This window comes from Pseudonaja textilis, chromosome Z (assembly GCF_049901715.1).
Source record: "Pseudonaja textilis isolate UNSWEBS1 chromosome Z, rPseTex1.2, whole genome shotgun sequence".
NCBI classification, from domain to species: domain Eukaryota; kingdom Metazoa; phylum Chordata; class Lepidosauria; order Squamata; family Elapidae; genus Pseudonaja; species Pseudonaja textilis.
The window spans coordinates 4413456-4441159 of NC_142008.1; the positions used below are offsets into that span (position 1 = coordinate 4413456).

General features: G+C 39.4%; 1 protein-coding gene and 1 long non-coding RNA gene across 9 annotated transcripts; one reads left to right on the forward strand and one right to left on the reverse strand.

Moving 5' to 3' along the window:
* Positions 1 to 12158: 12158 nt before the first annotated feature.
* LOC148123893 (uncharacterized) lies at positions 12159 to 27087 on the forward strand. 8 transcript variants are annotated; one of them, XR_015740304.1, is made up of 10 exons: positions 12163 to 12275; positions 13131 to 13190; positions 14063 to 14170; positions 14887 to 14940; positions 17833 to 17897; positions 18387 to 18545; positions 19857 to 19982; positions 20222 to 20359; positions 22714 to 24424; positions 26799 to 27087. XR_015740304.1 is itself a non-coding variant. In XM_087917515.1 (9 exons), exons 1-9 carry the CDS (start codon positions 12219 to 12221, stop codon positions 26914 to 26916), a joined length of 885 nt encoding a protein of 294 aa, XP_087773641.1. In that variant the 5' UTR covers positions 12159 to 12218; the 3' UTR covers positions 26917 to 27087. The 8 variants fall into 8 exon arrangements, 5 of the variants coding, with proteins under 5 accessions (XP_087773641.1, XP_087773642.1, XP_087773638.1 ...); XR_015740303.1 differs by lacking the exon at positions 26799 to 27087 and adding an exon at positions 26106 to 26146; XM_087917515.1 differs by lacking the exon at positions 22714 to 24424 and having other exon boundaries at positions 12159 to 12275.
* Positions 12739 to 27068, reverse strand: LOC148123894 (uncharacterized). Its single transcript, XR_015740306.1, has 5 exons — positions 26966 to 27068; positions 19531 to 21090; positions 17599 to 17726; positions 13812 to 13863; positions 12739 to 13003 (listed from the first exon to the last, which is right to left on the reverse strand). It is a non-coding gene; the product is annotated as an uncharacterized LOC148123894 (long non-coding RNA).
* Positions 27088 to 27704: the final 617 nt, after the last annotated feature.

Sequence of the window (27704 nt, forward strand, 5' to 3'; positions counted from 1 at the left end):
TATGCTAAGGCCTGTTTGTCTTTCTGTTGTACATAATTTGCAGTTGTGTTGTTGTTTTTTAAAGGTAAAATTAATAGTTTTTTCTAAAAAAAAAAAAAAGGAAAACCTAGAAAAGGAAACTACTGCAGCATCTAAACAAGATGTCAAAAAATGGCTTAAAATATCTATAAACAACCTTGAACAGGAGAACCCTAAATAGCCTCCAAGAGGAAGGGCCTTACTCCTGCATCTGAGCATGCAGGAGTAGCTGGAAGCATCTATCCAAGGTTTGTGGGGAAAAATATTTAAAGAGCTGATAGCAAGCTGCTGAAATGTAGAGGAGAAAATTCCTTTCTAAAGGAATTCTTTCTCAAGAAGAGCAGGTGTATGAAGAGCATAACTTTTATTTATTTTTTATTTTATTTTTATTTGTCAATTGCTTACAAGATAATAGGTATAAGTATATACATAGTTATGAATACATGGACACATATAAGAAAAATAAAAAATATATAAAAGAAACAATAGGACAGGGATGGTAGGCATGTTGGTGCGCTTATGCACGCCCCCTACAGACCTCTTAGGAAAGGGGTGAGGTCAATAGTAGACAGTCTAAGGTTAAAGTTTTTGGGGTTTGGGGAAGAAACCACAGAGTCAGGTAGAGTATTCCAGACATTGACCACTCTATTGCTGAAGTCGTAATTCCTGCAATCAAGTTTGGTTCGGTTAACCCTTGAGTTTGTATCTATTGTGTGCTCTTGTGTTGTTATGGTTAAAGCTGAAGTATTCGTTGACAGGTAGGACATTACAATGTATGATTTTATATACTATACTTAGATTGGACTGAAGGCAGCGTAGTTCTAGGTCTAGAATTTTTTAGGTCTAGAATTTCGAGTCTGGTGGCATAAGATATTCTGCAACTAGAGGAGTGGAGAACTCTTCTGTGAAATATTTCTGGACCTTCTCAACTGTGTTAATATCAGATACATAATGTGGGTTCCAGACTGATGAGCTGTATTTGAGTATTGGTGTAGCAAATGTTTTGTATGCTCTAGTTATTAGTGTGATATTACCAGAGAAAAAGCTACGTAAGATTAGGTTAACAACTCTTAGCGCCTTTTTGGCTATGTAGTTACAGTGGGCTCTAGCACTTAGATCATTAGAGATGAGTACTCCAAGATCCTTGACAGAGTTCGGATCATCAACAAGGCCTTGGCTATTCAGCCTGTTTTTTATTTTCTGTTTTTTTTTTTTGCCAATATGCAGGAAAGAGCATTTATTTGTTGAGATTTGAAGTTGCCATTTGTTTGACCATTCTGATACATAGTCAAGATCTTTTTGGAGGGTAGCAGTATTGTCTGGTGTTGAACAGCTTTACATCATCAGCAAAGAGAACGCAGTTGCACTCGATATGATCACAAAGGTCATTTATGTAGAGTATGAAGAGAGCTGGTCCTAGAACACTGCCTTGGGGGACACCACTGTTGACAGGTACAGAATTTGATGGATGCTCCCAATTTTGACCATTTGTTGTCTGTTTGACAGGAATTCTTCTATCTAGTTATGCAGGCGTCCAGAGATACCATAATATTTTAGTTTTAGTAGTTTTATCTTACTAGATAATAGTCTCTTAATGTAACATAAATATTTATATTAAGGATGGACTAATACTTAAAATGGAGAACAACAATCCTTGATATATTCCTCATCAGAGGTCTCAGAAATAAATGCTGCATCTTTCTCTTTTGAATACTTCATGCAAGAGCCCAATTAGGATACAAAATTCTTCATTTAAGAGGGAGAGTAACTCTTCATCACTGTTAAGTATTCAAAAAGAGACTGGGCAGTCATCTATCAGAAATGGTATGGGGTTGGACTAGAGAAGGGGTTGGACTAGAAGACCTTCAAGGCCCTTTCCAACTCTGTTATTCTATTCTATTTCCTAGATTATGGGAGTGATGGAAACGCCACCTTCAGATGGTTTCATTTGACTACCATGAAATATCCCTCAGGAAAATTGTGTAGGACTTGAAAATTGCTTCAAGGGCTTTTCTAGGTAAAAATGTTGAGAAAAGCTGATTTAGAGAGAAAGGTAAAGAGAAATTCAAGTACTATTGTCGATCATAAGATAAGAACAGTTTGAAGAACAGTAATACAAAACCCATATCTGAAGAATTAGAAGTAAAACAGATCTGAGGTTTTTCACAGGTCCTCTTGTAATCAATGAAATCTAGGATTTCTCTTTTTAAGTCTTGCATTGCAGAGAATAGTGATACCGTATTTTCCTGAAAATGACCGTAAAAAATAAGCTCTAGCATGATTTTTCAGGATGCTCGTAATATAAGCCCTGTTCCAAAAATAAGCCTGTTAAGATTGTCAGCCGGATGGATTCATTTAGTATGCCCATTGCAAACTATGAGGGAAGTATTGAATTATAAAATATTAACATATAATTAAATATAAATATTATTTTACTTAAAATAAATAATATAAATATATAACCACTTGGGATTCAGTACAAGGACCTAATCTTGGGAGAAGATTAGTTACCAAGAAACAGACTTTGGTCTCAGCTCCCCCCACCTGGATCCATGAATCAGTTATCCCTAAAACCCCTGTCTCCATGCAAAGTTCCTTTAGGAACCTAGCTGCGTCCCAGATTTCTGACTGGGAGGCTTTGGTAACAGGGATTAAGTAAAGCTGGGGGGGGGGATATGACCCAGCACCAATCAACAGCATGTAAAATCACAATGCAGAAAACCCTTTTCCCACAGAACTGGTGCTTGGTGCCCACAGGGTTCAAGGTCACTGTTTTTAGTGTATTGACAGACATCACTTGACCCCTATATTTAATTTCCATTTCAGTTCAACATTGTGGGAAACAGGTAGTTTGAACCCTACTAAAAGAAAGCAAAGAATTTCAAAAATGCTGAAAAAAATAAAATCAACCTTCAGAGAAACTGAGGTTCCTCAGTATTAATTTGTCACTGTCTTATTAAAAGATGCTTTCTTGAGCTGGCAATCCTGAAATGACTTTGATCGTGGTTTTACTTGATTGAACCTATCCATTATTTAAGCTTCTTTCAAAACAAGTAGATTCTATCCAAATCACTTTCTCCCTGCTCTTTTCCAAGGTTGTATTTAATAGTTTAGAATATTTTATTAATTAGTGAATTGAATTCGTATGCATCCCATCCTCCCTACAAGGTGATTCTGGAAGCTTGGTTGTCCTTAACTACCAGCCATTGCTGAGTAACTAGACAGGAATTTTAGACTTCTGTTCAATGTTCCTTGCAGATACTTTACAGTCATTAATTGCAATCTATTTGCCCCACATGTAATCTTTCACAGAAATCATGAGGGGAAAATTCTTTCCATCTCAAGATCTCCCTACTAAATGAAGGCTTATTTCTTAATGAAGCTTTTTCATTATGTTTCCTAATACCTCTTCCCCACAAACAGGAGTTTTGCTAGTGATGCACATCATCCTACAGGACATGTTGGAAGCGGGCCTGGCCCCACATCAACCCATGTTCATTGGGTTGTTCTGCTCACACTTATTTAAATCTTTATTATTTAAGACCAAAAACATTGCATGCCTCAGCAATCCAACAACCAGCTGGATGTTGCAGCTCTCAAGCCCTCAGGAAGGGCCATAGTAGTGCACCAAGTGGAGGCTTGAGATCGTGCCATAGCCTTCATTTAATGGCTTTATTTAACGGCCTTGTCAGAATAATTTCATCAGGAGATACTACTAGAGTGACATAAAGCATTTCTTTTTCTGAAAATTTAGCAAATGTATAACGGGATTCTATAGCATATTCTACTATCATTGCAGGCAGAGTTTATAACTGTAATTATATAACTGTTGAAAAGCTTTAGTCAGTAACAGTTTGCACATGAAAAGCACTTAAATTATATTTGAAGTTTGAAAAATCTTGTTTGCTGAACATTCCAGAGTTTGCAACCTTAGCTGGGTGATAGAACTGATTCAGTTCCCTATTTTTAATACTATATGTAAAACACATATCCATCTGATCTTGTACAGCATGAGAGAACTCTCATTTTTTCTACTTGCGGAATATTTCTGTACTAAGTCATAAGAAAGCTTGTTGTGATCCACAAAACTGAATTGTGATGTGCAGCTACTGTATATGGGTTTGTCTGTAACCCCCCAAACTGCACTCTCAGATTTCCTTCAAAAGAAAACAGTGGGGTACACCTATTATAAAGTTTTTGGTATTTCTTCACCAAAAATCATCACCTTTTAATTTTTTATGTGGCCAGTATTTCCAGTGGGCTTAATGAATAAGGAAGCCAATAGGTAGCTACAAATGTCTTCCAGAAAAAAGGATTTGGAGATCTTTCCATGTTGGCTAAAGTATGTTTAATTAGTACCTTGATTAATGTGACCAGCTTCTAATATCTTGTTTCTTTCCTCAAATCTTACTTCCTTCTCCAAAGGAAAGAATGAGAAGGAGCTTAAGGTACAGAGTTGCCCAACTTGCAATTTGAAAGCAATTGATCCCAGAATTGTATATTGTAGAATTGTTTTAAGGTTGAAAGGAACCTGTAAGGTCCAGGGAATGGGGAGCCTAAAAAAAATTCAAAACATAAATAAAATGGTTCAGGAATCCCCACGTTCTTCCACAAGCTGCCCAGTCAAAAGATGAAATGAGTGATCCTGAAGAGAAAAGTCTCTCCACCCCAAAATTTATTTATTTTGCCTTGATTGGGTGGCCAAGAGTGGCCTGATTAAACTCTTCCCTCTGATTGAGTATCAGGCCTGTCATTCATTGAAGTCCAGGTCCCCCCTCCTCCCACCTCACAAAAGGCCCCTGAAAATGACAAAGCTTAAAACTCAAAATGGTTCCTCACTTTCCTATTTGGCTGTGGTCACTATAAATATAGTAATAGTAAAAAGAAATTTTTAAAAAAGAGGAAGAGATAAAACTGTCATTTTGATAGTCATAACTATCTCTAATAATGAAAAGGTTTTTTTAATAAAATAATCCTAAACTTGCATTCCTATTCACTGTTATTTATTGCACTTAAGGAATAAAGGTGCACACTGACAGCAGAAATTTGGTGCAAACCTTCCCTGTAGTGAAAATTGGATTTAGAAAAAGATAGGAAGAAAAACGAATGGGAGGAGGGAATTTTTTGGAGCATATGTGGTTAGACATAATAGCATTCTTCTTCTAAGTCAAGATCATGTTATTTCTGCACCTGGCTGCAGAAGGGACATCTCAAGTTGGGACGGATGGTGATTGAGGTATGTGATGCAATGAGGGGTGCAGGGGTTGGATTTGTAATATTTTACTTATTGAAGGGAAACACGGAACTTTCAGATCCAGGATTTTCCAGCAAATATTGTGGCTCATAACTTTAGACATGTCCCTGGAAGGCAAATCACAAAACTACATCATAATTGTTTTAAAAAGGGAGAAATCTGAGAAAATATTTATTAAAGTGATATGCTGCCCATCTCATTCTGTAAAATGTCTCTGGGTAGCTGTACAGTACAACCTCTGGTCACAAATGCTTCTGACCCCGAACAAATTGGGTTCCGACCAAATTCACAAAATTTTTGAATCTGGTCACAAAGACATACTTGGGTGGTCATCAAACACAGCCGCAGCCAATTTCCCCTTCAGCCCCATTTTTTGGGGTAAGTGCCAAATTTCCAGTTTGTTTACAAACAACAGCGACCCACATGTATTTGCTGCATTAATTTTGCAATTAATCATGGCCTCTAATCAAGTGAAGAGTGGTAATGTTGGTGAGAAGGCTTTAAAGAAAATTGAAATGAAGAAGGAAATTATTGAAAAGTAATGTGTGTGTATTACCAATGGTGTGCGTATTACCAATTTTGCTGCAGAATACAAGAAATCAAAGTCTACAATCTCAATTTTGAAGCAGAAGGAGGCTATTAAAGCAGCTAATATTGCAAGGAAGGTGACAATGCTCACCAAGCAGGGGCCTCACGTGCTGGAAGAGGTGGAAAAACTGTTGTTTGTATGGGGTTCTGGAATGGATTGATCTTTACATACAATCCAATGAGGAAATTAGGTTCGGGTCATGACCTAATCAGGTTGCGACCAAAGTTATGAAACGAATTATGATTGTGACCAGAGGTTGTTCTAATGTACAGGACTGCATATGCTAGTCAGCCTGTCTTTCCCAGGAATTTTAAATCTTTCAAAATGTGTCTGAAATTGTTATCCCAATGAACTCCTAAATAAAGCCTCCCATATCAGGAATGCTTTGCTTGTTTCCCAGACAATAACAATAGATATTATCTTATTTCTCATGAAGAATTTAAATTCCTCTTTAGTTTTAGTTTGTGGCTGATATATATTATTCAACTTTGGAAATAATTGTGTGCATGCCAGATCTTGACCCACAATGTTGAGGAAGCTCATCATGACTTAGTGCTGCCATTTTTTGAAAAAGTTTAAAAGGGGCATAAGGCAGCTCATTTCTTAATAAAGTTTTTCATTAAGCTTCATAATATCTCCCCATTTTAGAGATAGAGACAACAGATTGGTATTTACAGGAATTTTGCTACTACAGGAATTTTGCTAGTCCTTTGTTGCAAATCATCCTGGTGGACAAAATAAGTCCACCATCCACTCTTTTACTATTATGTGGCCGATATTTCCAAAGTTGGCTTAGAAATAATACATAAACTCCACAGGCAGCCATCAAATGTCTTCCAAGAAATAGGACGTGGAGCTCTTTTCATATTCGCTAAACTACTTTAATTAGTAACTCAATTAGTGTGATCAGCTTCTAACACTGCCTAAATCTTTTGTAGATTTTGCTAAAAGGGAAGGATGAGAAAGAGCTTTAAGGGGAGAGTTGCCCAACTAGCATTTTGAAAGAGAGAGATCCCAGGATGAGAGGCCATGCTGTATATTGTAGAATTTAGTTAGTCAATATTTAAGGGCTTTCTTGCTGGCAAAACCAATATTTCTAAGGTTCACCTATATTTCACCTCAGAGAATTATCAAGCTTCTTTTCTTGCTTGGCTATCCCAAAACAGCCCCTGAAGTGCTCCTAGGCAAGCTTTTAAATCTGCCAGTGTCTTATAAAGATCCAGCAAGAAATGGGACCTGTAATCACCTTGAGAACCCATTTGGTGGAGTGAGGGTTTAGAGCAGTAAGAGGCAAAGCATGAAATTCAGATGGAGAAGCCCAGTGGCTCAGGCCCAGAAAGGAGAAGGCCTGGCAAACCCCTTCTGAAAACCTGCCAGGAATTAAAATCGACTCTAAGCATTAAATAAAAAACAATAAGGAAATGAACCTCTAACTATATAAATCTGGGCTGCAGGGGGATGGGGGGAGCCCAAATAATTCAAAGCATAAATAAAATGATTCAGAAATCTCCACTCAACGCCACACAACCGCCCAAACCAAAAGCCTGAAAATAACTGAAGAAAATCTCGAGGCGAAAAGCTCTCCACCCCAAATATATCTCCATCCTCTCCTGTGATTGGCTGGCTAAGAGTGGTCTGATTACACTCTTCCCTCTGATTGAGCGTTTGCCCTGTCGCTCATGGAAGTCCAGACCCCTCCTCCTCCCACCTCAAAAAACGGTCGTGAAAATGACGAAGCATAAAACTCAAAATGGTTGCTATATTCAGTGGCCTATTGAGGGTATGATGGACTCTGTAATACTTGCAGTATCTTTTTTGTAGTTCTGTTACACTGGCTAACTAGCATGGGTTTTGTTGCATTTTAAATTCGACTTTTAAAAAATGTATTGCTAATAATTCACCATAAGCCTCAACTTTCAAGAAAAGCCTCCCTTTTAGAAAGGAGTGGCAGGAAAGCTGCTGCAGATAGAAAAGTTTTGTTTTCTAAGTGTACAAATTCAAGGGGGAAATGTATCTTACCCATTGCCATTCTGACATTTTTTTCTGTTGCAAATACTTTTTTATTTTCGTTTAGAATACAGTGCTTTTTTCAATCCTAAATGTTTTTATTGGATGTTTTAATTCTTATATGTGACTGGACATTGCTTTTCCTTACCCAATAAAAATGGTCTTTTGTATTTTTCATTATGCAAATTATACAGATACAAAGAGCAATTGAATAAAAACAATAAAATTATTCTTAAAAGAGATCCTTTGCTATCTATATGACTTATATCATTATATTACATTTGTGTAAAATTGATTGACAGTCATATTGTTTAAAACCTTTGCAAAATCTTATTTGCTGCCTGGGCTTTTTTTGCTCAAAAAGAGCTGGAACAATCAGGAGGTGCTGAGATTTGGGGACCACCAAAAGCATATAAACTACCCAGATGCTGCTGGATGTTTATTTATTAAATTTATATTAACGGAGAGAGCATTTACGCTTCCAGTCTGAAGCCCCATGATACCTAGAAATGCAGTTCCCAATGGCTTCAGGAAATTTTGGACAAGAAATGTTGGAGGAAAGGTTTTGCACTAGTAATGGGGACAGAAAGATCACTGACCTGCTTTGGCTCCTTTTGATGTAATTGATAATACAATGGGGTTTTAATTGGGAAAGGGCTCAGATTTACAATTATTTTTGGAAGCTCAGTAAATACCACCCCCCCCCCCCAATTTAGTACATTCTATTTGGCTTCTTTCTTGCTTGCAACAACAATTTTTTCTATTGTGGAAGTAAATTTCAAACTAATGCAATGACTGTCTCATAACATTCAGGTACTGTAAGTCTGATATGATCTAATGAATGAACTAACGTCACCTCCTTAATTCCATGTCATGAGGTCTGATTCTTTTTTTCCCCTTTAACAGAGGCACTCTAGCTAACAAGAAGAGGCATCCATCGTTGGCATAGTCAGTTATGTAAGGGAACATAGCAAATTCTTTGTTGACCTGTAGCTGAGAAAGGCAAAGCTATTAATTGATGGAAATAACTTCTATCATCACCTTTACTTTGACTCAAATCTGCATATCCGGCATGTGAGGAGGACAGTTCTTTTATTAGACATCCTAGGTGTGGTTTTAGAATTGTTGCCTGTGTGCAACATACAGTCTTAATGTTGTGTTGGATGGGGATGGTGAAACATTTGAGGAAACTCTCAAAATTTAGAGGAAGAAACTTGGGAAAAGATGCAGGCAGCTCCTTCTCTTTGTGGCAGTGATGGTGGAAGTGTGTTACTTTTGCTTGTCCCAGAGATCTACAAGCTGATCTTAATTCAATTACAAGTGCCTTTTGTATAGTCCTTTCAAGATCATTGGGATCACTGGCTAATCACTTCCGTTGTCCTGCATTAACTTGAGATAGTGACTTTTTCATTTCCGAACTAAAAGCAGAGTATTATCCTCTAAATTACTTTTCCTGGACAAGTCTCTGTAGAGACATCTCTATGCACACGACTGATATATCGCAATACAATATTTGTCCTTAAAAACAAATTTCGTAGACATTTTAGCAATAGGACCCAAACCTTCCTGTCTCTTTTTGCAGTGATGTGGAAAGTTACGTTAATCTTCCAGATATAGAAAACTTCTCTAGTAAGATATAGATAGATAGATAGATAGATAGATACACAGATTTTATTACTATTTCTTATTATTTCTTTCTAGCATTTCTATTCAGAATGTCAGGAAAACTATAACCAAAGAGGCCTGGAGGAAAAATGACAGCAAAAACACTTCTCAAAATGGGCTAAAAAGTAGTCTAGAAAAAAAAGCAGCAGTAGAATCCGTGACAAGATTCAGCAGCTCCTTTTAAAGAAATAATCTAGAAACCTTGCCAGCTAGGACCATCATTGCCTTCTTTGTCTGGCTGGGAGGCTGGAAAATGATTGTCAGAGTTTCAGAATCTGGCATACAAACCATTTCAAACCATTGACTGGACTAGCACAACAAATGGACCAGCAGTGATTGTACTGGCATTTGGCAACCCAGTGTTCAGAAATACTAGATCAGGGAGCCTGATCAATCCTCTTCTTCGGATGGGCAAGAATATCCTGCACTAAATGTCCATTCAGTGCTATTGACAAATGGCAGATCCTGAAGCTTGCTACCAAATAATGTGGAAAAGAAAGCATTTAGATGCCACCTGAGATTCTTAGGTTCTCCGTTTTTAGCTTGCAACCCTTCATATTCAAAACTGGGATCTGGGGTGCACACCCAGCACCTGTCCTCAGCTAGATCAAAGGTCATGTCATAATATAAAATGTCATGAAACATTTCCCGTGCTGTCATTGGACTGTGCCATATATACTGTCACTCAAGAGGGGCCATCTCTGAGTGCAGGCCAGCTTCTGAAGGGAAGGCACCTGTCCTTGCAGAGGCCCCGAGGGATCCTGGTAAGGATACAGCTTCTTGAAGGGATGATTCAGTGGGACACACATTCTCTTAATAAATACCTAAAATGGAGTTTAATGACAGGAGTTTCTATATAACTATATTTTGTTTTCTCATAAAACAAAACAAAAACTTAACATTCAGCATTAAAAAAAATGGTGTACGTATAAAGAGAAAAAAAAAACGATCCAAATACCAAATATAACATTTAGCATATAGAATCCACCCGGGCTGGATGCTGAAAATGTGTGTGTGTGTGTGTGTGTTTGTGTGTGTACACAGACACACTAATCTTTAAAGTCCACAGTTTCCAATCTCCTGTAAAGCTATCTAGTCCATTATCTCTGATATCAATGCAGTTAATTTTACCCTCTCTGCTATTTTATTCAATTTTAAAATTAATTCTTCAAGTCAGCAAGTACAATCCTCGCAACCCTCACCATATAAAGGAATAGCATCCCAAATTGTTTTTCAGTTGGAAAACAGCAGAGATACAAGTCCATCCTTCCTTGCCCAGCAGGTCTTCTCCTAAACCATGGGGTCCTTTGCCTTCTTGGCAGGGAGGTGCGGGGGAAGTGGGAATCTCACTTCTAAATAAACCACTGAGATAACCACAATCCCCACCCTGTATTTTCTAATAATGCTCCTGTGGGCCATAAAAGCATTAATGGAAATAAAGGAAACTGAGACTGGAACTCTGCTTTGCAGCTCACCAAATCTTTATTACATTTTTGCTTTCCGTATTTGGTTTTTTACATTCCAGATTGTGTGGCAGACACCTTGGTGGGTGTCTGGAAAACTCTGGCTGCTAATCCCCATCTTCAAAGTAGCTAAATTGTAGGAGGAATGTAGAACGCTAAAGAGATCCCTGTTCTGATGAACTTTTAGGGGAAGAAAAACTGGGAACAAGAACCGTTGAGCTTTTTTATATGAAGCCCCTCATTATATTTGCAAATTTTACTGGTACAGTTGTGATCTCATATGACTTCACAGACAAGGTACTACCTAAATTCTGAGAAAGCAACCTGTTGAACTACCTTTACAGTTACATTTGGGAAGAAAGTGAGAATGTTTTCCACACAGCCAAAGCTTTACCTCTAGAAATTGTTTCGGACTGTTTGTGTGTTGTGATCTGAAGGAGAAAAAGGTTATTTGGACCTACAGCCTCTTCACAAGGAATATTCACGGCCAATTATATAAATAATTAAAAATAGTTAAGAGATCCATGTTAGTGTCGCCTACATGGTAGGATTTATATTAAAACAATTTTAGTGTTAATAGTTATTCTTTCAATGTGTTAATACTTGTAAGCCACCTAGAGCTGCCTCTAGAGGAGATGGGTGGGATGTAAGTTAAAAAAACAAATATTGATGTTTTAATTCTGTGGGGTTTAGATATGCTTTTGTTGCAATTGTAAATGTAGGTTGTAGTTTCTTTTCATCAATCTAATTGTTGAAAATCACTTGGGGAAAGGTGGAAGGTGGCCCTTTCCTGTATTATTCCTAGAGTTTGGAAAGCATTCATGAAGCCATTGCCTTCGGCTACCACTCTCTCTTTATACACTACATTTAAACACTTATTTTTAGCCTGGTCTTTAGAGGTTTTATGGTTTTATTGTTTGGATTTTAATTTACCAATCACATTTTTTATTATTGTGATTATTCCCCTAGTTCCTTTAGAGAAGGAACATTATTTATTTGCATATCTTTTTATGCTACTTGAAATTACAAATTGACCTGGCTGTTAAACGCCTGTTCTGAAGGATCATTCAGAACTGGAAGATGAATACATTTAAAATGTTATACGCTATTCTGGGTACTGTCTCCCAAAATCTGTATTTGATTTTCCAAAAGAAATGTCAATACTATTCTGCTTTCCCACCTACTATTTTATCTTCTAGCCACCAGTCACCATTAAAGAGTGATGGAAGGTAGTTTCAAACGAAGAATGAGAAACGCTATGAAGCATTTCCAAGAAGAGGTGGGGGAAAGCTTTTGTTCTTGGGCTTCACCCAAATATCAGGGGTAGTATACAAATGGGGGAGGGAGAGAAGAAGAAGAGGAAGAGGAAGAAGAAGAAGAAGTTGTTGACAGATTCATTGTGGTTTGTGTTTATCCTCAGTTGCCATTATAATTGGTTCTGTGCTTTATTTTTGAAATACATTTTTAGCTTATATTAGCTGCCCAAGAAGTCCATTTTGTTGTCATGATACTCAAAATGGGGATACCAGGAATTATCATCTAACTTTAGGCATAAAGCTGGCTGGATAACCTTGGGCCAGTCACTTTCAGCCCTGGGAAGGACACAATGCCAAACCACTTCTGAAAAAGAAAAAAAAAGGCAAGGATTTGTTCAGGCAGAATCAAACACAAATGAATGGAAGGAAAAATAAGAGAGAGACCCAGAATCTATATTGCTACTTTGTTGATTGTGGGATAAAAAGACTTGAATGGAAAATGATAATTTAAGGAGTAAATCAATTTATTGACATGACTAAAATACCACAAAACAGTAGGTTGTTTAATGCTCCAACTCACCAGGCCTGTAATATATAGAGATGAGAGGGAAAAGCAGCAGAGATAGCAGCTTCAGAGTCTGAATTAAATGCTGTTAACAGACAGAATATACAAATAAAATTTCTTTTATTTATTGGTGTGTACTTCCAGGGAGGTGTCTAAAGTTTAGGTGGCAGAGATTTCAGCTGGCATCTAAGATTGAGGACAGAGAAACAATGGCTAATATCAACCCCCTCCTTCCCAAACAAATCGTTATTAGACACCAATTGCTAACAGCAAGTTTATCTTTTTAAAATAGTGCGTTTTGTTAATGTTGCAGGAAGAACTATCAAGAATTCCCAAAGCAACAACTTCAGTGGCTGAAAGGAGATGGGTTGAGGTATATAATTGTAGTCGGTAAACTAAACATTAACAATGAAAATAAATACTCCTCTAGATTGGGTTATCTTTACAGGTAGATTTCAACTTACGACCACGATTGTTGGGCTCAAGTGAGAATTTGTTAAGTGAATTTTGCCCCATTTTACGATCTTTCTTGCCACAGTTGTTAAGTGAATTGGTGCAGCTGTTAAGTTAGTAGCATGGTTGTTAAGTGAATCCGTCTTCCCCATTGACTCTCCTTGTCAGAAGGTCGCAAAAGGGACCACATGACCCTGGGACTCAGTAATTGTCATAAATATGAATCAGTTGCCAAGCATTTGAATTTTGATCACATGGGAATACAGCATTGGTCATAAGTATGAAAAACAGTCATAAATCATTTTTCTCAGTGAAGTAACTTCGAACGGTCACTAAATGAACTGTTGTAAGTTAACATGACCTGTATTTCCTTATAAATTAAATCAGAGTCTACGCTTAAGGTGCCAGAATGGAAAGTACAGTTAAAAAAATACGTGGTCCCCTTCCCCAATGTTTTTGTCACTGTTGCTCCTTGCTAAGGCACCTACCAGTTTGAGCATCCTCATATAATGTTCTCATTTATGAAAGAAGTTTAACTTACAGAGTTCACTGAGTTAACTTGATCTCAATTCTGGCTGGTGCCCCTTTAGTACCTGTTGGGAAAGCGACAGAGAAAGTAAATCTGATGGTATAGCTCTGATACGTCTGTTCCTAAGCCTGTAGAACCACAAAGACGTCAAAAACAATAAGGAAGTCTTTAACAGCGGCAGAGTCAACTTACAAAGCCTGAACCTTTCATTACGCTTAAACCAGCATATTTTAGTCAACTGTAAGACTTGAATTGCTTTTCAGCTTTATACATCACGCCACTGCCAGTTTTCCAGGCACCTGGAAGATACCCTCCCACCTGTGCTCCCTGAGGAAGAGCGCGATTTACATTTCACCAAACGTTGCCACCAGGTAAACAATCTGGGGAATCTATTGAGTGTCAAGAAATGCAAAAGGGTTTCCTATGGGACTGGCTGGTTTTTAGAAAGGAAAGGTCTCCTGTTTCTGGTGGGAAAGATCTCTTAGGGAGATCAATATTTCGTATATTATTATTAAAATGCTCTGATGCTAAGGAGTTCTATTCCCACTCCCCACCTGAAAGGACATCTGTTCCAAATGCAAAGCACAAGCAGAGGGGAGGAGTTTCAGTTTCACAGCACAGAGCAGCTTTAGTACAGAACAGTTGAGCTAAGCCACACTCAGGCTCCTTGCTGTCCTTGTTCATATCAAATACTGTTTCAGTTTCCAAACAGCTCTCAGTTCTCTCACACTCTGACAGGATGCTAGTCAGGTGAATACCAATGGATGCTGGTAGGCAGAGGCACACTTTCCCTTTCTTATTTTCCTCCCCCCAAATTAAGCCCGATCCCATAGTTTTGTAGCGAAGAACGGGTAAAGAGCTAGTATCAGAATAAATCTTCTTTTATTCAGTGATGTGTATTTCCAGGCAAGTGTGCAGAGTTTAGATACCAGCTGTATTAATTGGCACCTAAGATTGAAGGATGAAGAGATAATGGTTAATGTTGCCCACCCCTCCAGTAAAGCTATTATTTTTTAAAAAATTAGTGACTTTAATTGCTGATGGTCAGTTTGCCTTTTTAAAATAGCGTATTTTTTCAACTTTGCAGGAAGAACACCTTGGACTACAAAGACAGTTGATGGAACAAAAGAGACTGATTGAGGTATACCATATACAAGACATTAACCAGGAACAGGATAACAGGGTTGGAAGGGACCTTGGAGGTCTTCTAGCCCAATGCTCTGCTCAAGCTAAAAACCCCTATAATATCTCCGACAAATGTTGAGCTGAAGAAGCTCCTTGGAGGAGAAGCGAAATGTCTTCAGAGAAAAACCAGAAAGTCCAGTTGCCTCTTGAAAAAAAAAGAAACACTTTTGGGATGTCCATGACCTGGACGGCTGAGAATCTCCATAGACATTTCAGACAAATCGGATCTCTTGTTCAATGTCCACTCCTTAAAATATCACTACTTATAGTTAGCAGTGGGATTACTACCAGTTCTGTGGGCGTGGTGTGGCTTGGTGGGCGTGGCTTGGTGGGCATGGCAGAGGAAGGATATACTGCAAAATCCCCACTCCACTAACCTGCTTTCCAGCTCTGTTCTCCTGTGCAGGGCAACCAAAGAAGACCCAGCCAATCAGCTGGGATTCAATGGGAGGCGGAGAAGAGAGGGGGTTGGCGGGGCCAGTCAGAGGTGGGATTGGCAGGTTCTCCAAACTACTCAAAATTTCCGCTACTGGTTATCCAGAACTGCTCAGAACCTGCTGAACACCCACCTCTGACGGTTAGGTTATTTTGATGTCTTTTCAAATAGAACCAAAAGTCCAGCTTTTAAGGGTGCTAATACAGAAAGTGTATCGTTGAAAAGAGGTGGGATCCTGTTACCCATGATACATCAGCAAACCCTGTAAACCAGTCCTATCAGAGCTGTGCAGCCTTCTGGGAAAACTTGAGTGTGACCCGCTTGGTTAAAATGGCAATTACAACAACGCAGGACAAGAAGCAATGGATGGAAAGTATTCAAGGAAAGAAGCAAATGTGGAATTAAGGAGGAACTTCCTATCAGGGAGGACAATTAACCAGTGGAACAGCTCCAGAAGCTGTGGGTACTCCATCACTGGAGGTTTTAAAGAAGAGATTGGACAACCATTTGTCTGGAATGGCATAGCGTCTCCTGTCTGAGCTGGGGGTTGGACTAGAAGACCTCCAGGATGCCTTCCAACTCTATTCTGAATTTGAATTCACTTCCTAGGCCCGCATTGGCAAACCTATACCATGCGTGCCGGAAGTGGCACGCAGAGCCATTTCCCCCGGCACGCAAGAGGTCACCTGGAAGAACCCCACTGCGCATGCGCACACTGCCACCCAACAGCTGATTGTCGGGTATCTGGAGCACATGCAGAAGAGGGAGGCGTACGCACATGCGCAGGGACACGCTACACGTGAGGAGATCGTGCACACATGCGCAGCCTTGCGCATGAGGGGGAAAGCATGCGCAAAGATGCATGGCGCATGAGGGGGGAATCGTGCGTGAGGAGGGAGTCACGTATGTATGTGCAATGATGCATGGTGCATGCACGCGCAAAGATGCGCAAGGGGGGAATTGCGCACACGTGCAGATGTGCGGCGTGTAAGGGAGGGTTGTGCATTCATGTGCTGGGGGCATGGGGAGCCCAGCACGCATTACCTTCTGGGTGCTGGCACACGAGCGCATGCAAGTGAGTGGGGGGTTGGACTAGATGGCCTACCAGGTCCCTTCCAACTCTGATTATCTGTTATCTGAGTGCACGTGCAATTATTGGCACGGGAGCCGAAGAAGGTTAGCCACCCCTGTCCTAGGCACTTGCAGTAATCACATTTAAATTTGAAGATTTTGAGGACTGTATTCAACTTTGAGTAACTGTCCATCAAATACCAAGCTGTCTTATCTTCAGCCTTGTCTTCAGGGTTCATTGCCCAAACTTGGAATTTTTTGCACCTTCCGTTTTCCCATTCCCCCATAAACCACAGGGGTTAGAAATAGACAAGAGGAAGGAGGGTTTGTGAGCCCCGGGCATCGCTCACCTTGAAAACCCTCTCAGTTTGAAGGGCCACCTAATCCTACCCCAGTTCTAAGACAAAGAAACTTACTAGAGGAAACAGGGAGTGCAGGCATGGTCCCCAGTTGTCTCCCTAACTGTATTGCATTCTTATTATGATGAGGATGGCGTCTGTCTATGCACCTCTACAAATTACTGTCTGTAGCCGAAGTGGTATTCATCAGTTTCTGTCCAGTTCTGGAGAACCGATTTTGAGTAGTTTGGAGAACTGACAAATACCACCTCTGACTGGCCCCGCCCCCATCTAGTCTCCACCTCCCATTGAGTCCCAGCTGATTGGCTGGCTCTTCTTTGGTTGCCCTGCACAGGAGAACAGAGCTGGAAAGCAGGTTAGAGGGGTGGGGATTTTGCAGTATCCTTCCCCTACCATGCCCACCAAGCCACGCCCACAGAATTGGTAGTAAAAAAATTTGAATCTCACCACTGGTCTGTAGCTGTTATTCAGGTCGTGTGGGTTTTTTTTTTTTGATCAAGAGAGTTTTGGCAAAACTTACTGGCTTCTTAAGGGGGGGGCTTAATTGGAGTCTGATCATCGCAGACTTTCCAGGTGGACCAGACAGGAAACACCAGCAGATGACATAATTCTGCTTTTTCGTCAGGCTACATTGAAAGAACCCTGCAAATCTAGAAGTACAATTGTCCCACTGACTCATTTATTGTCCGAGAACTTTGAGAAAAATCTCTCCACCCATTAGGCCATTTCAGGCTTTGCTGCTTCTTACCTGAGGGCTCCTTAGGCAGCATCTCTTAAAGGACACATCATCGTTTTCACACGTTAACTAATCAGCCGGAGGGATCAATCTTTCCACACAACAAAATTCCTTTTCAAAAGTTGATTTTTGCTTTACTCCTAAGATTATAGCCCGAAAAATATTTCATGTTGCAATAAGAGGTGAAACACACACACACACATTTACACCTGTGTTTCACTTGTAATTGTATTTTGACTTTTCCAGACTCTTCAGATGAAAATAAAGTGTCTGCAAGAGGAGTTAAAGAAGGTGAAGGAACTGGATTTTAAGTAAGTTTTGACTTAATATCTTCAGCTTGGAAAGGTTGCCTAGAATTTCCCCCGTTTTTGTGTTACATTCCTTACATCCTTCAGGTACCAAAGTTTACCTAATGACAGCCATTTTTTTAGTCCAATAATTACATTAAATCCAAACTGAATAATTGAATCTCCTGGGAGTTTTAAGGGAGGACTTCAATTTCCTCAAATAAATCATACGGAAATAACTTAACATTAAAATAAATTTTATCAAATCTCAGTACTGATAACTAGATTAAATCCAAACTGAATGATTAAATATCTTGGGAGTTTTAAGAGAGGACTTAAATAGCGCAAATATGTCATACTGAAATGAGTTAGATTTAAAGAAATTTAATCAAATTTCAATACGCAAACACAAACATACATATATAAAGGTATTTTTAATATTTTTAATTGAAAAAAGTTTGCTGATTCAAATAAAAAGACAAAGGAACTGATTTCGCCGTGTATAATTTATAGGAAATCGATGATAATTTACAAAAAAACAACATCAATTTCAAATCTGTTGTCGGAGAGACAGAAGTTCCACCATGAGAAAAAGGAGCTTGTGCGAGTCGGTCTCCGGTTGCAAGGAGAGAAACAGCAACTCAGCGAACAATTTGAGGAAGAACTGAGCAGGTGAGAAATGTTTAGACAGCAACCTTGACTTTCTCCTCCAGAATTTCAAATTAAATTCTCTTTAGCTCCCTCCCGTAGACACATGTTATAAAATGTACAGGTAGTCCTCGACTTACAACAGTTCGTTTAGTGACCATTCAGTTACAAAGGCACTTGAAAAAAGTGAGTTATAGTTTTTCACATGACTATTGCAAAAGTGTGCAAAAGTGTGGTTGCGTGATTAAAATTCAGATGCTTGGCAACTGACTCATATTTTTGACGGTTGCAGTGTCCTGGCCTTGCTCGTATGACCTTCTGGCAAGAAAAGTCAATGGGGAAGCCAGATTCACTTAACAACCGGGTTAATAACTTATCAGTTGCAGTGACTCACTTAAGTGAAGCAGAAAAGGTCACAAAATGGGGCAAAATACATAAATGTCTCACTAAACAGAAATTTTGGGCTCAGTGGTGGTTATAAGTGGAGAACTACCTGTAGTCTTTAAGAAAATCACTACATTTATTATGTGAGTCTGGCAGTCACTAAATGAATCTTGCTTCTCCTGTTGACTTTGCTTGTCAGAAGGTTGCAAATGGCAATCACAAGACCCAGATACTGTAACCCTTATAGATACCTGAATTTGTGTTTTTTTAAAAAATAACCTCTCATGATGACTGGCACATTTTTATTAATACCATTGATATCTCATATTCCCTCACAAACAAGTACAAACTTATTGCTGAAAAAACAACTTGGTGAGATATGTTGACACCTTGGCACTTGTGAGAAGTGAGAATTTTTCCCATATTATGCATCCATAACTTTACTTTGTTTCTGGAAATTATTTTGAATTAGTTCACCCCTTTTATAGAATGTATAAGAAAAAATAAGTTTACATTCTAATGACCCCCTGGTAGCATAAGTAAATTAAGTAATGCTAAATACTGAAGTAAAAATTATTAACTTGTTCTTAAATAATCCAATTCTTATAAATAAAGTGACACTCACCAGAATATTGCAGTAGCTAATCAAATTCCTTAACAATATTATCGAGGTATAACTGAAGTCAGGGAAAATTTACTGATCTGCTATTTTTACTGAGGAATTCTGATATACACAATAATTGATTAAAGCAGTGTTTCCTCTTATCAGAGATTGCTGGCTGTTGTAAGAGAAAAAGTAAAACTGAATTAAATCGCATGGATAAATATACCAATATATAAACACGTATAAATGTGAAGGTTTTTTTTTTTAATTTGGGAAAAAGCTGATCCAAGTAGAAAAATAGGGGTGGGGTGGGGGACTAATTTTACTGTGTTCTTCATAATTTGTAGAAAGACAACGATAATTTCAAATCTTTTGTTGGAGAGAGAAAATCTTCATCATGAGAACAAGGAGCTTCTGAGAATATGTGGGAAAAAACAGCGACTCTGTGAACGTTTTGAGGAAGAACTGAGCATGTGAGAAATTTTTAGAAAGCAACCCTGATTTTCTCTTCCAAAATTTTGAATTAAATTCTCTTTAGCTCCCTCTCCTGCTCATACATTATACACTGTTCTGTGTTGAATTCCATTGCCTGGAACAATGTTGGGAGAAAATGAGAAGCGTTTTTAACTATTTAACATTTTTAAACAAGTTTGATTGTTCAAGAAAAAAAATCTAAGGGGGCTAATTTTAGTTTGGTCTCGATATTTTGCAGACAGAAGAGGATAATTTGTGACCTGTTGTCAGACAGAGATAAGCTCCAATATGAGAACAATGATCTTGTAGGAGTTGGTCTCCAACTGCGAGGAGAGAAACAGCAACTCTCTGATTATTTTGATGAAAAATTAAGCAGGTGAGAAATTTTTAGATAGCAACCATGACTTTCTCTTTCGGAATTTCAAATTTTATTTAGCTCTAAGGGAAGAAAAACCCATCGGGTTCAGTTCCAAGTGGGGAGAAAGACAATGGAAACATGGAGGCTGGTTGGAAAGATGGTTTATTGAAGGACAGGACCACATGGGTTTGAGGTCCTGGGCAGCTGACCAAAGGTGGGGGGAGGTATTTATACCCTCTCTTGGGCCTTGCCCTTGAGCTTCCTGTTCCTGTGCAAGAAATGTATTCTATTGGTTGTCATACTTCCAGGAGGCTATGCAGGGGTCATAGCTGAGGTTGTCGGAAATAAGTTTGGTTGAACCTTGCTGGGTGATGCAATGAAGGGACTTTGTTGTGCCATGTGGTGAGCTCTGCTGATAGATAATCCTATTATGACATGGAGGATCATGTCTTAATCCCATCACCCTGGAGCTGAAGGTCTAATTGTCTTGTAGATGAGCTGGCCCTATTAACAAAGGTGAGGGCTGCTTTCCAAGAGCATATTTTTCATCCCTTCACTCCTTCCAGGATCACTGGTGGGAAAGCAGACATGATTCCCAGTGGATGTGCATTCTGCAAAACTGTGGGTCATCTCTGTATGTGGTCTGGGGGTTACCAAGCCTTAATGCAGGTCTGAAGTTGCTCTTTTTCCCCACGGTTATTCTCTCATTAAGGACTTCCATCTTGGGACCACTGGCCAAAACAGTCCAGCTACACAAATACGTCATTTAAAGCGTTTTAAAAAGTTTTCCTTGTGACATTTTGCCTCAACTTTCTATCAGGTGCAAAGAATTGGGATCATAAAGTTGCAGCATCGAACCTTTATTCAAGCTGTACTCAAAAATCTAGTCAACTAACAGCAATCAACAGACACTAGATAAGGGCCAACCCAATTCAAGGGGGCCTTGGATTTCTTGTTGTCTCTAAATTAATGACACATTTAATTCTGCCTTCCATCTCTGCCTGCTCTTTTCTTAGTTTCCTTCACTTTGTAGACAGTCAGGATATAAACAATAAATAACATTGAAAGTTCACATCCACAGGGTAATCTCACCACTTAATAGAAAAAAATTACCTGTTTGTCTTCATTCACATTACTAGACACTAATCAAGTTGATTATTGCAGTAGGTTAAACATAACTTCACATAAGCCAGAGCCTTAAGATTAATTATTCTGGAGGCTACATATGAGCAGTTACTAATAAATACTGTTGTAATATAAATGCCTATAATTCTGTTAAAAAAATCCCAGGGAGTCCAAAACCATTAGTTTGTATAATGATAGTGTTACTATTGCTTTGCCTATACATAAACCTATTTAGTAACATTAATAGGTTTGTGTAGAGTCCCAAAGGTGCTTTTTCAAGAGGCAACTGGACTTTCTGGTTTTTCTTTGAAATCGTTTCACTTCTCATCCAAGAAGCTTCTTTAGAGCTGATGAAGCTTCTTGGATGAGAAGCGAAATGTCTTCAGAGAAAAAGGGAGTCCATTTGCATCTTGAAAAGCATCTTTGGGAAAACCATGATCTGGATGACTCAAGAATTTCCATAAACATTCGTGTACAGTTAAATATAAACTCCATCTTATGAACATTTAATTTAAAATTACAATGGACAGTTTTAAGACATTGTATCTTTCTTATTAGCTGAACGTTACTAAATATTCCTCAGCAAATATTGAAAGTAATATCCCTCTCCCACTTGAAAAATAAAAGAGTAAACAAAATTAATGAAGTAAGTGTCATTACAGTTGTAATCCTCCATATCCATAACTAGGAGTAAGACCAGGGGTGGGATTCAACTGGTGTTACTATTGGTTCGGTGATTACGTTTTGCGGCACATGCACGCTGTGCGCATGTGTAATAAAGCTTAAAAGCTACGCCACCTGGATAGCTGATAAGCGCTGTGCGCGCGTGCGCAGTGTTTGAAAAGCCACTTATTCACTGCTTTTTCAACCTCAGCTGTGCCGCGCAAAGCAGCTGAGGTTGAAAAAAAGCAGGAAATAAAGATCAGGTAAGAGCCCGGGTAGGCGGGTGGGCCAAACAGCAACAGACACAGAACAGGTTCAGTGTCTGCTGCTCTTCAGAGCTACTATTTTTATAGAGCCAAGCAGAACTGGTAGCATCCCACTCCTGAGTAAGACGCATGAAACTGAATAGGACTTTTCCAAAGATATGCATAAGGTAGGTTTTTTAAACTCTCCACCCCTCCACTGTCAAAATAATAATAATAATCCTCTTTTAGACTAAGAGTTTTACTGACAGCAAGCACTTCTCACTAGAGTTAGCTAAGAATATTTTGTTATTGATCCAGATAACTTTCTGATTTTTCTAGAGAGAGCAAACGGAGAAAGGACTGGTGCTATAGATCATTACTATGCAAAGACCAGTTAATATCATTTCTGAGTAGAGAACAGAAAAGGTGCTCTGTGAGTATCTGGCTAACAAGTACAGAGGATACAAAGCCAGAAGATAAGAAAGAAAGTCTGGAAAAGACGAAACCTCCATTCCTGGAAAACACCCTAAAGAAGGACTGGCTTAAAGATTCTGTAGACAACCTGAAAACCAAAAAGTCCAAAGAATCCAGGCAAAACGTACTGGGGTGGCTTCAGGGATCTCTGAAAAACATGAAAGAGGTTTCTATTGAAACACCAAGACCCAGCCTGGCGGAATGGCTTAAAGAATCTCTGATAAATCTTCAGAAGGAATCGCCTGAAGCATCCAGGAAAGATGTGAACGACTGGCTGGATGTGTCCTTAAATCAACTCCAAGAAGAAGGCCCAGAAACATCCCATCTGGATGTGCAGGAATAGCTTGAGGCCTCCATCCAAGGCATTCAAGATCTCCAAAAGTCCGAGGTGGAGCCTCGAAGCAGCCTAAGAAGAGAATGGCTTGAGAAATCACTAGAGAACCTCAAGAAGCAATCTTCGGAAGGGCCTGTGGAGAATACATTTCAGTGGCTTCAAAGATCCTTAGAAGGACTCTCTTCGTCCACTGAACCTAAACCAGTTTTAGAAAAATGGCTTCAAGATTCCCTGAAAAGCCTGGAAGAGGAAAGTTCTGAAGTAGACAATCAAGATGTCAAAGAGTGGCTTCAAACAACGGTAGACAACCTTGAAGAGGAAGGGCCTGAGGCACCCCATCTAGATGTTCAAGAGTGGCTGGAAGCATCCATCAAAGGCATTCAGGATCTACAAAAGTCCGAGGCAGAGTCTCGAAACAGCAGCCTAAGAAAAGAATGGCTTGAAAAATCGCTAGAGAACCTCAAGAAGCAATCTTCGGAAGGACCTGTGGACAATATATTGCCGTGGCTTCAAAGGTCCTTAGAAAGACTTTTGTCTTCTACTGAACCTAGGCCAGTTCTTGAAAAATGGCTTCAAGAATCCTTGAAAAACCTGCAAGAGGAACGTTCTGAAGTGGACAATCAAGATGTCAAAGAATGGCTTCAAACAACAGTAGACAACCTTGAAGAGGAAGGGCCTGAGGCACCCCATCTAGATGTTCAAGAATGGCTGGAAGCATCTATTAAGGGCATTCAGGATTTGAACGAACAATACTCCAAAGGAAGGATAGCAAGTGTGGAAGAGAGCAGAGAGAGAATGATTTGGGTAGAAACCGCCAGCTCTGAGAAAAGCTTAAGGAATGGATGGCTCCAAGCCTCTTTATCAAGTTCCAGAGAACATGGGTCTACTTCATCCAGATCGGGATTGCAAGGATGGCTACGAGCATCTCTGGGAAAACTCAAACAAGAATCTCCGGATGGATCCAGAAACAACCTGGAGAAATGGCTCCAGGAATCCCTACAAAATGTTCAGGAGGGATGTCCTGAGGAATCCAGGCAAGATGTGAAGGAGTGGCTTGGGACAGCCCTAAGTCACCTCCAAGCGGGAGGGCCGCAAACAACCCATCTGAGCGTGGAGGAGTGGCTGGAAACATCTATCCAAGCTCTGAGGGAAGAAAGCCTTAAAGAAATGACGGGAAGCACAGATCCTGAAATGTGGAGGAGAAAATTGCTTTCCAAAAGAATTCCTTCTCAAAGCAAACAGGTATATGAAGAGCATAAATTCTTAAGAGATAATAAGTAATCGTCACTTAGTGTAATGTAAATCTTGATATTAGGGCGGTGAATGCTCAAAATGAGGAACAGGTAATCCTTGCTTACAACCCTAATTGAGTCCATCATTGCTAAGTGAAACATTTGTTGTGAGTTTGCCCCATTTTACAACCTTCCTTGCAACCGTTGTTAAGTGAATCACTACAGTTGTTACGTTCATAATACAGTTGTTAAGTGAATCTCATTTCCTCATTGATTTTGCTTATAAGAAGGTCACAAAATGGGATCATGTGACCCTTGGCCATCGCAACCGTCATAAATATGAGTCAGTTACCACACATTTGAATTTTGTCCGTGGGGATGCTGCAATAGTTGTAATCATAAAAAAACGGTCATAAGCTGTTTTTTTCAGTGTCGCTGTAACTTTGAACGGTCGCTAAATAAACTGTTGTAAGTCAACAGTTGTATTCCTGTATTCCTCACAAGGAGTCTCAGGGATAAATGCTACGTCTTTGTCTTTTGAACCCTGAACTCAAGAGCCCGATCAGGGTGGGAAACCTTTTTCCCCTAGGAGTTGTAGGAGGGATGGAAATTCCCCCTTCAGATGGTTCCCTCTGGCTACCGTGAAGGTTCATGCTTCATCCCTCAGGAAAGAGGTTCTGCAAAGGACATCGTGAATCCCTCTCTCTGCAGAAGAGTCACGGATGTAGCCCCACAACCGGTCATTTAGATCGGCCTTTCTCAAACGGGATTCTACAAAAGGTCGCTCAGGGGTTTCACGAGAGTCCATAAAAACAAGGACAAAGAGGCTGAAAAAGAGCTTCTATCCCAGGGGAGTAACTCTATTGAATTCTACTGTATATAGTGCAATATTAATGCAGTGTCAGGGGTTTAGAATGTGAAGGATGTGTGTTTGTGTTTATTTTCATAGCCATAATGTACACTGAAGATGGAATTTCATTTCATTGTACGAGGTGCAGTGAAAATAAACTAAACTGAACGAGCTAAACTAAAAATACATAATTTTTTTTAGCTTTGTGCACCATGCAATGCCAACTGTAGATAGAACATTTTTACGAAAATTGTTTCAAGGGTTCTTCCAGGTAAAAAGGTTGAGAAAGGCTGATTCAGAGAGGGGGAAAAAGGAGAGATAAATTCACCTCCTGTTGTTCATCGTAAGGTAAAAAAAGTTTGAATGTAGAGACTCCATAATACGGAAGCCGTATCTGAGGAATTAGAAGTAAAACAGGTCATCTTGCAAATCAGGGAAATTATTTTAAGGCTTGCCATTTCAGAGAAAATGGTGCTATCTGTATATAATTTGCATACTGCTTTTACTTGGGAAAGAGTTGCAAAACATTATAGGACATTGTAAAAGGAGAGCCGATGTGTTAGGAGTTTGGAAGAAGCTTTTCTGAGTAACACTTTTTTTTAAAAAAAAACACCTTTTAATAACATTTGCCAGTTGAAAAATGTGATACCAGTTTTAAAACAAAAAACCAAAATTTATCTGAAAAAGATGAGTTGGGTAGGAGGCTATTTGATAATCAAAACCTGAGGCATCACTGCAGTGATAATACAATTTAGGCAATGACTGTACAGTCAATATAGCTATTAATGTAAGATATATTCACTTATTGTTTTCTTTGCTATTTGCCCCTCATGGCTTCCAGATTGTAAGGAAGAACCTAGGAAAAAAGAGATGTTGGTGCAGGTATGTCTTATTCTAATTGTAGATAGATTTAATTTGTCCGACTTGAGTAGCCTTCCCTTCCTTCCCCTTCCCTCTAAATCAGGGGTCTTCAAACTGGCAAGTTTAAGACTTGTGGACTTCAACTCCCAGAATTCCTGTGCTCACATGACTGGAGAAGGAATTCTGGGAGTTGAAGTCCACAAGTCTTAAACTTGCCAAGTTTGAAGACCATTGCTCTAAATATTTGGAAATGCTCCTATCCGTTAAAAGGCCCGGATTGGGAAGTGTTGCCCCTTAACTCACTTCTGCCTGTGAGGGGTGCCCCTCCGTGCTTGATGCTAAGTGCCCTTTCACAAAGTGGGCTGATGATGGCTCTTGAGACCCCTGGAGGAGGCCCCCTGCTTCACTTCCTATCCCAATGGGCCCTCCAAGTACATCTGAACGGAGCCCTTTCCCGCTGGTATCCGGTAAGATGAGAGGCGTTGGGAGAATCCCTTGGTCAGGCTTACACCAGACGAGCTGAGTGACAATCCCAAGGATTCATAAGCAACGTGGCTCGGTTGAGTAGAGATGATGTAGCTTCGAAAGCATCCAGCTAATGAAAGGCTAGGGAGCACCGTGAATTAGCCAAGGTTCTCCTAGCAAGCTGTTCTCTTTTCTCTGTCCTTTTCAGAAAAAAACAGGGACAAATGTTGAAGGCATTCATCCTTCTGGCAGTGCTCCTCTTGGCCCTCTATGGACATTCTAGGCTGTACTGCGTGGTGAGTGAGCAGGGCCTCAGGCCTTACTAACTTTTTCCAGGACGAGGAAGAAAAAGCTCTCGTTGTTGAGCCATCTCACCATTGATGCTACCCAGTCGGATAATGAAACATCCGCAAGCAAGAACCAAGTTCAGAGAACGCCAAAGGACTCCTCGGTTCAGTCCTGAGCCACACAGATTCCCTCGTATTCAATATTCTTCTGCAAATACAAAAATGAAAAAACATACTTTGCACGGTATCTCCTATGTGCCGTTAATGGTGTCCTCTTTTTCAATAATTATAAAAATTAAATGCTGATTTAATTTGAATTTTTGGTTTAAAGCCAGAGGTGAATGCTGCCTTGGTATAAAAATGTCCCTCGTATCTGCTGCTTCCACTATTGCTGCCATCAAGCTGACCAAATAAATAAACTGGAACACTCTGTTGGATGAAGTATATTTAATTTCATTTTTCTAAATACTTCCCTTTCTCCAAGGTTTGCTCTTGTGACTTGTGGCGGAGGATAATACTTTTTGAGACAATGGGGAATAATTAATCATGAAGAAATACTGCAATATTTTATAAAAGTTTTTGAAATTTCCTTCTGAGAGAAAACCCTACAGGTAGTCCTCAATTTACAATTGTTCATTTAATGACCATTCAAAATTACAATACTGAAAAAGGGACTTATGGCCATTTTTTCACATTGATGAACATTGCTCATGGTCTCATGATCAAAATCTGGATGCTTGAAACTTGCACGTATTTATGTCGGCTGCAGTGCTTAGGATTGTGTGTTTATTCACTTTTTGTATGACTTTTTATTCACTTAACAACTG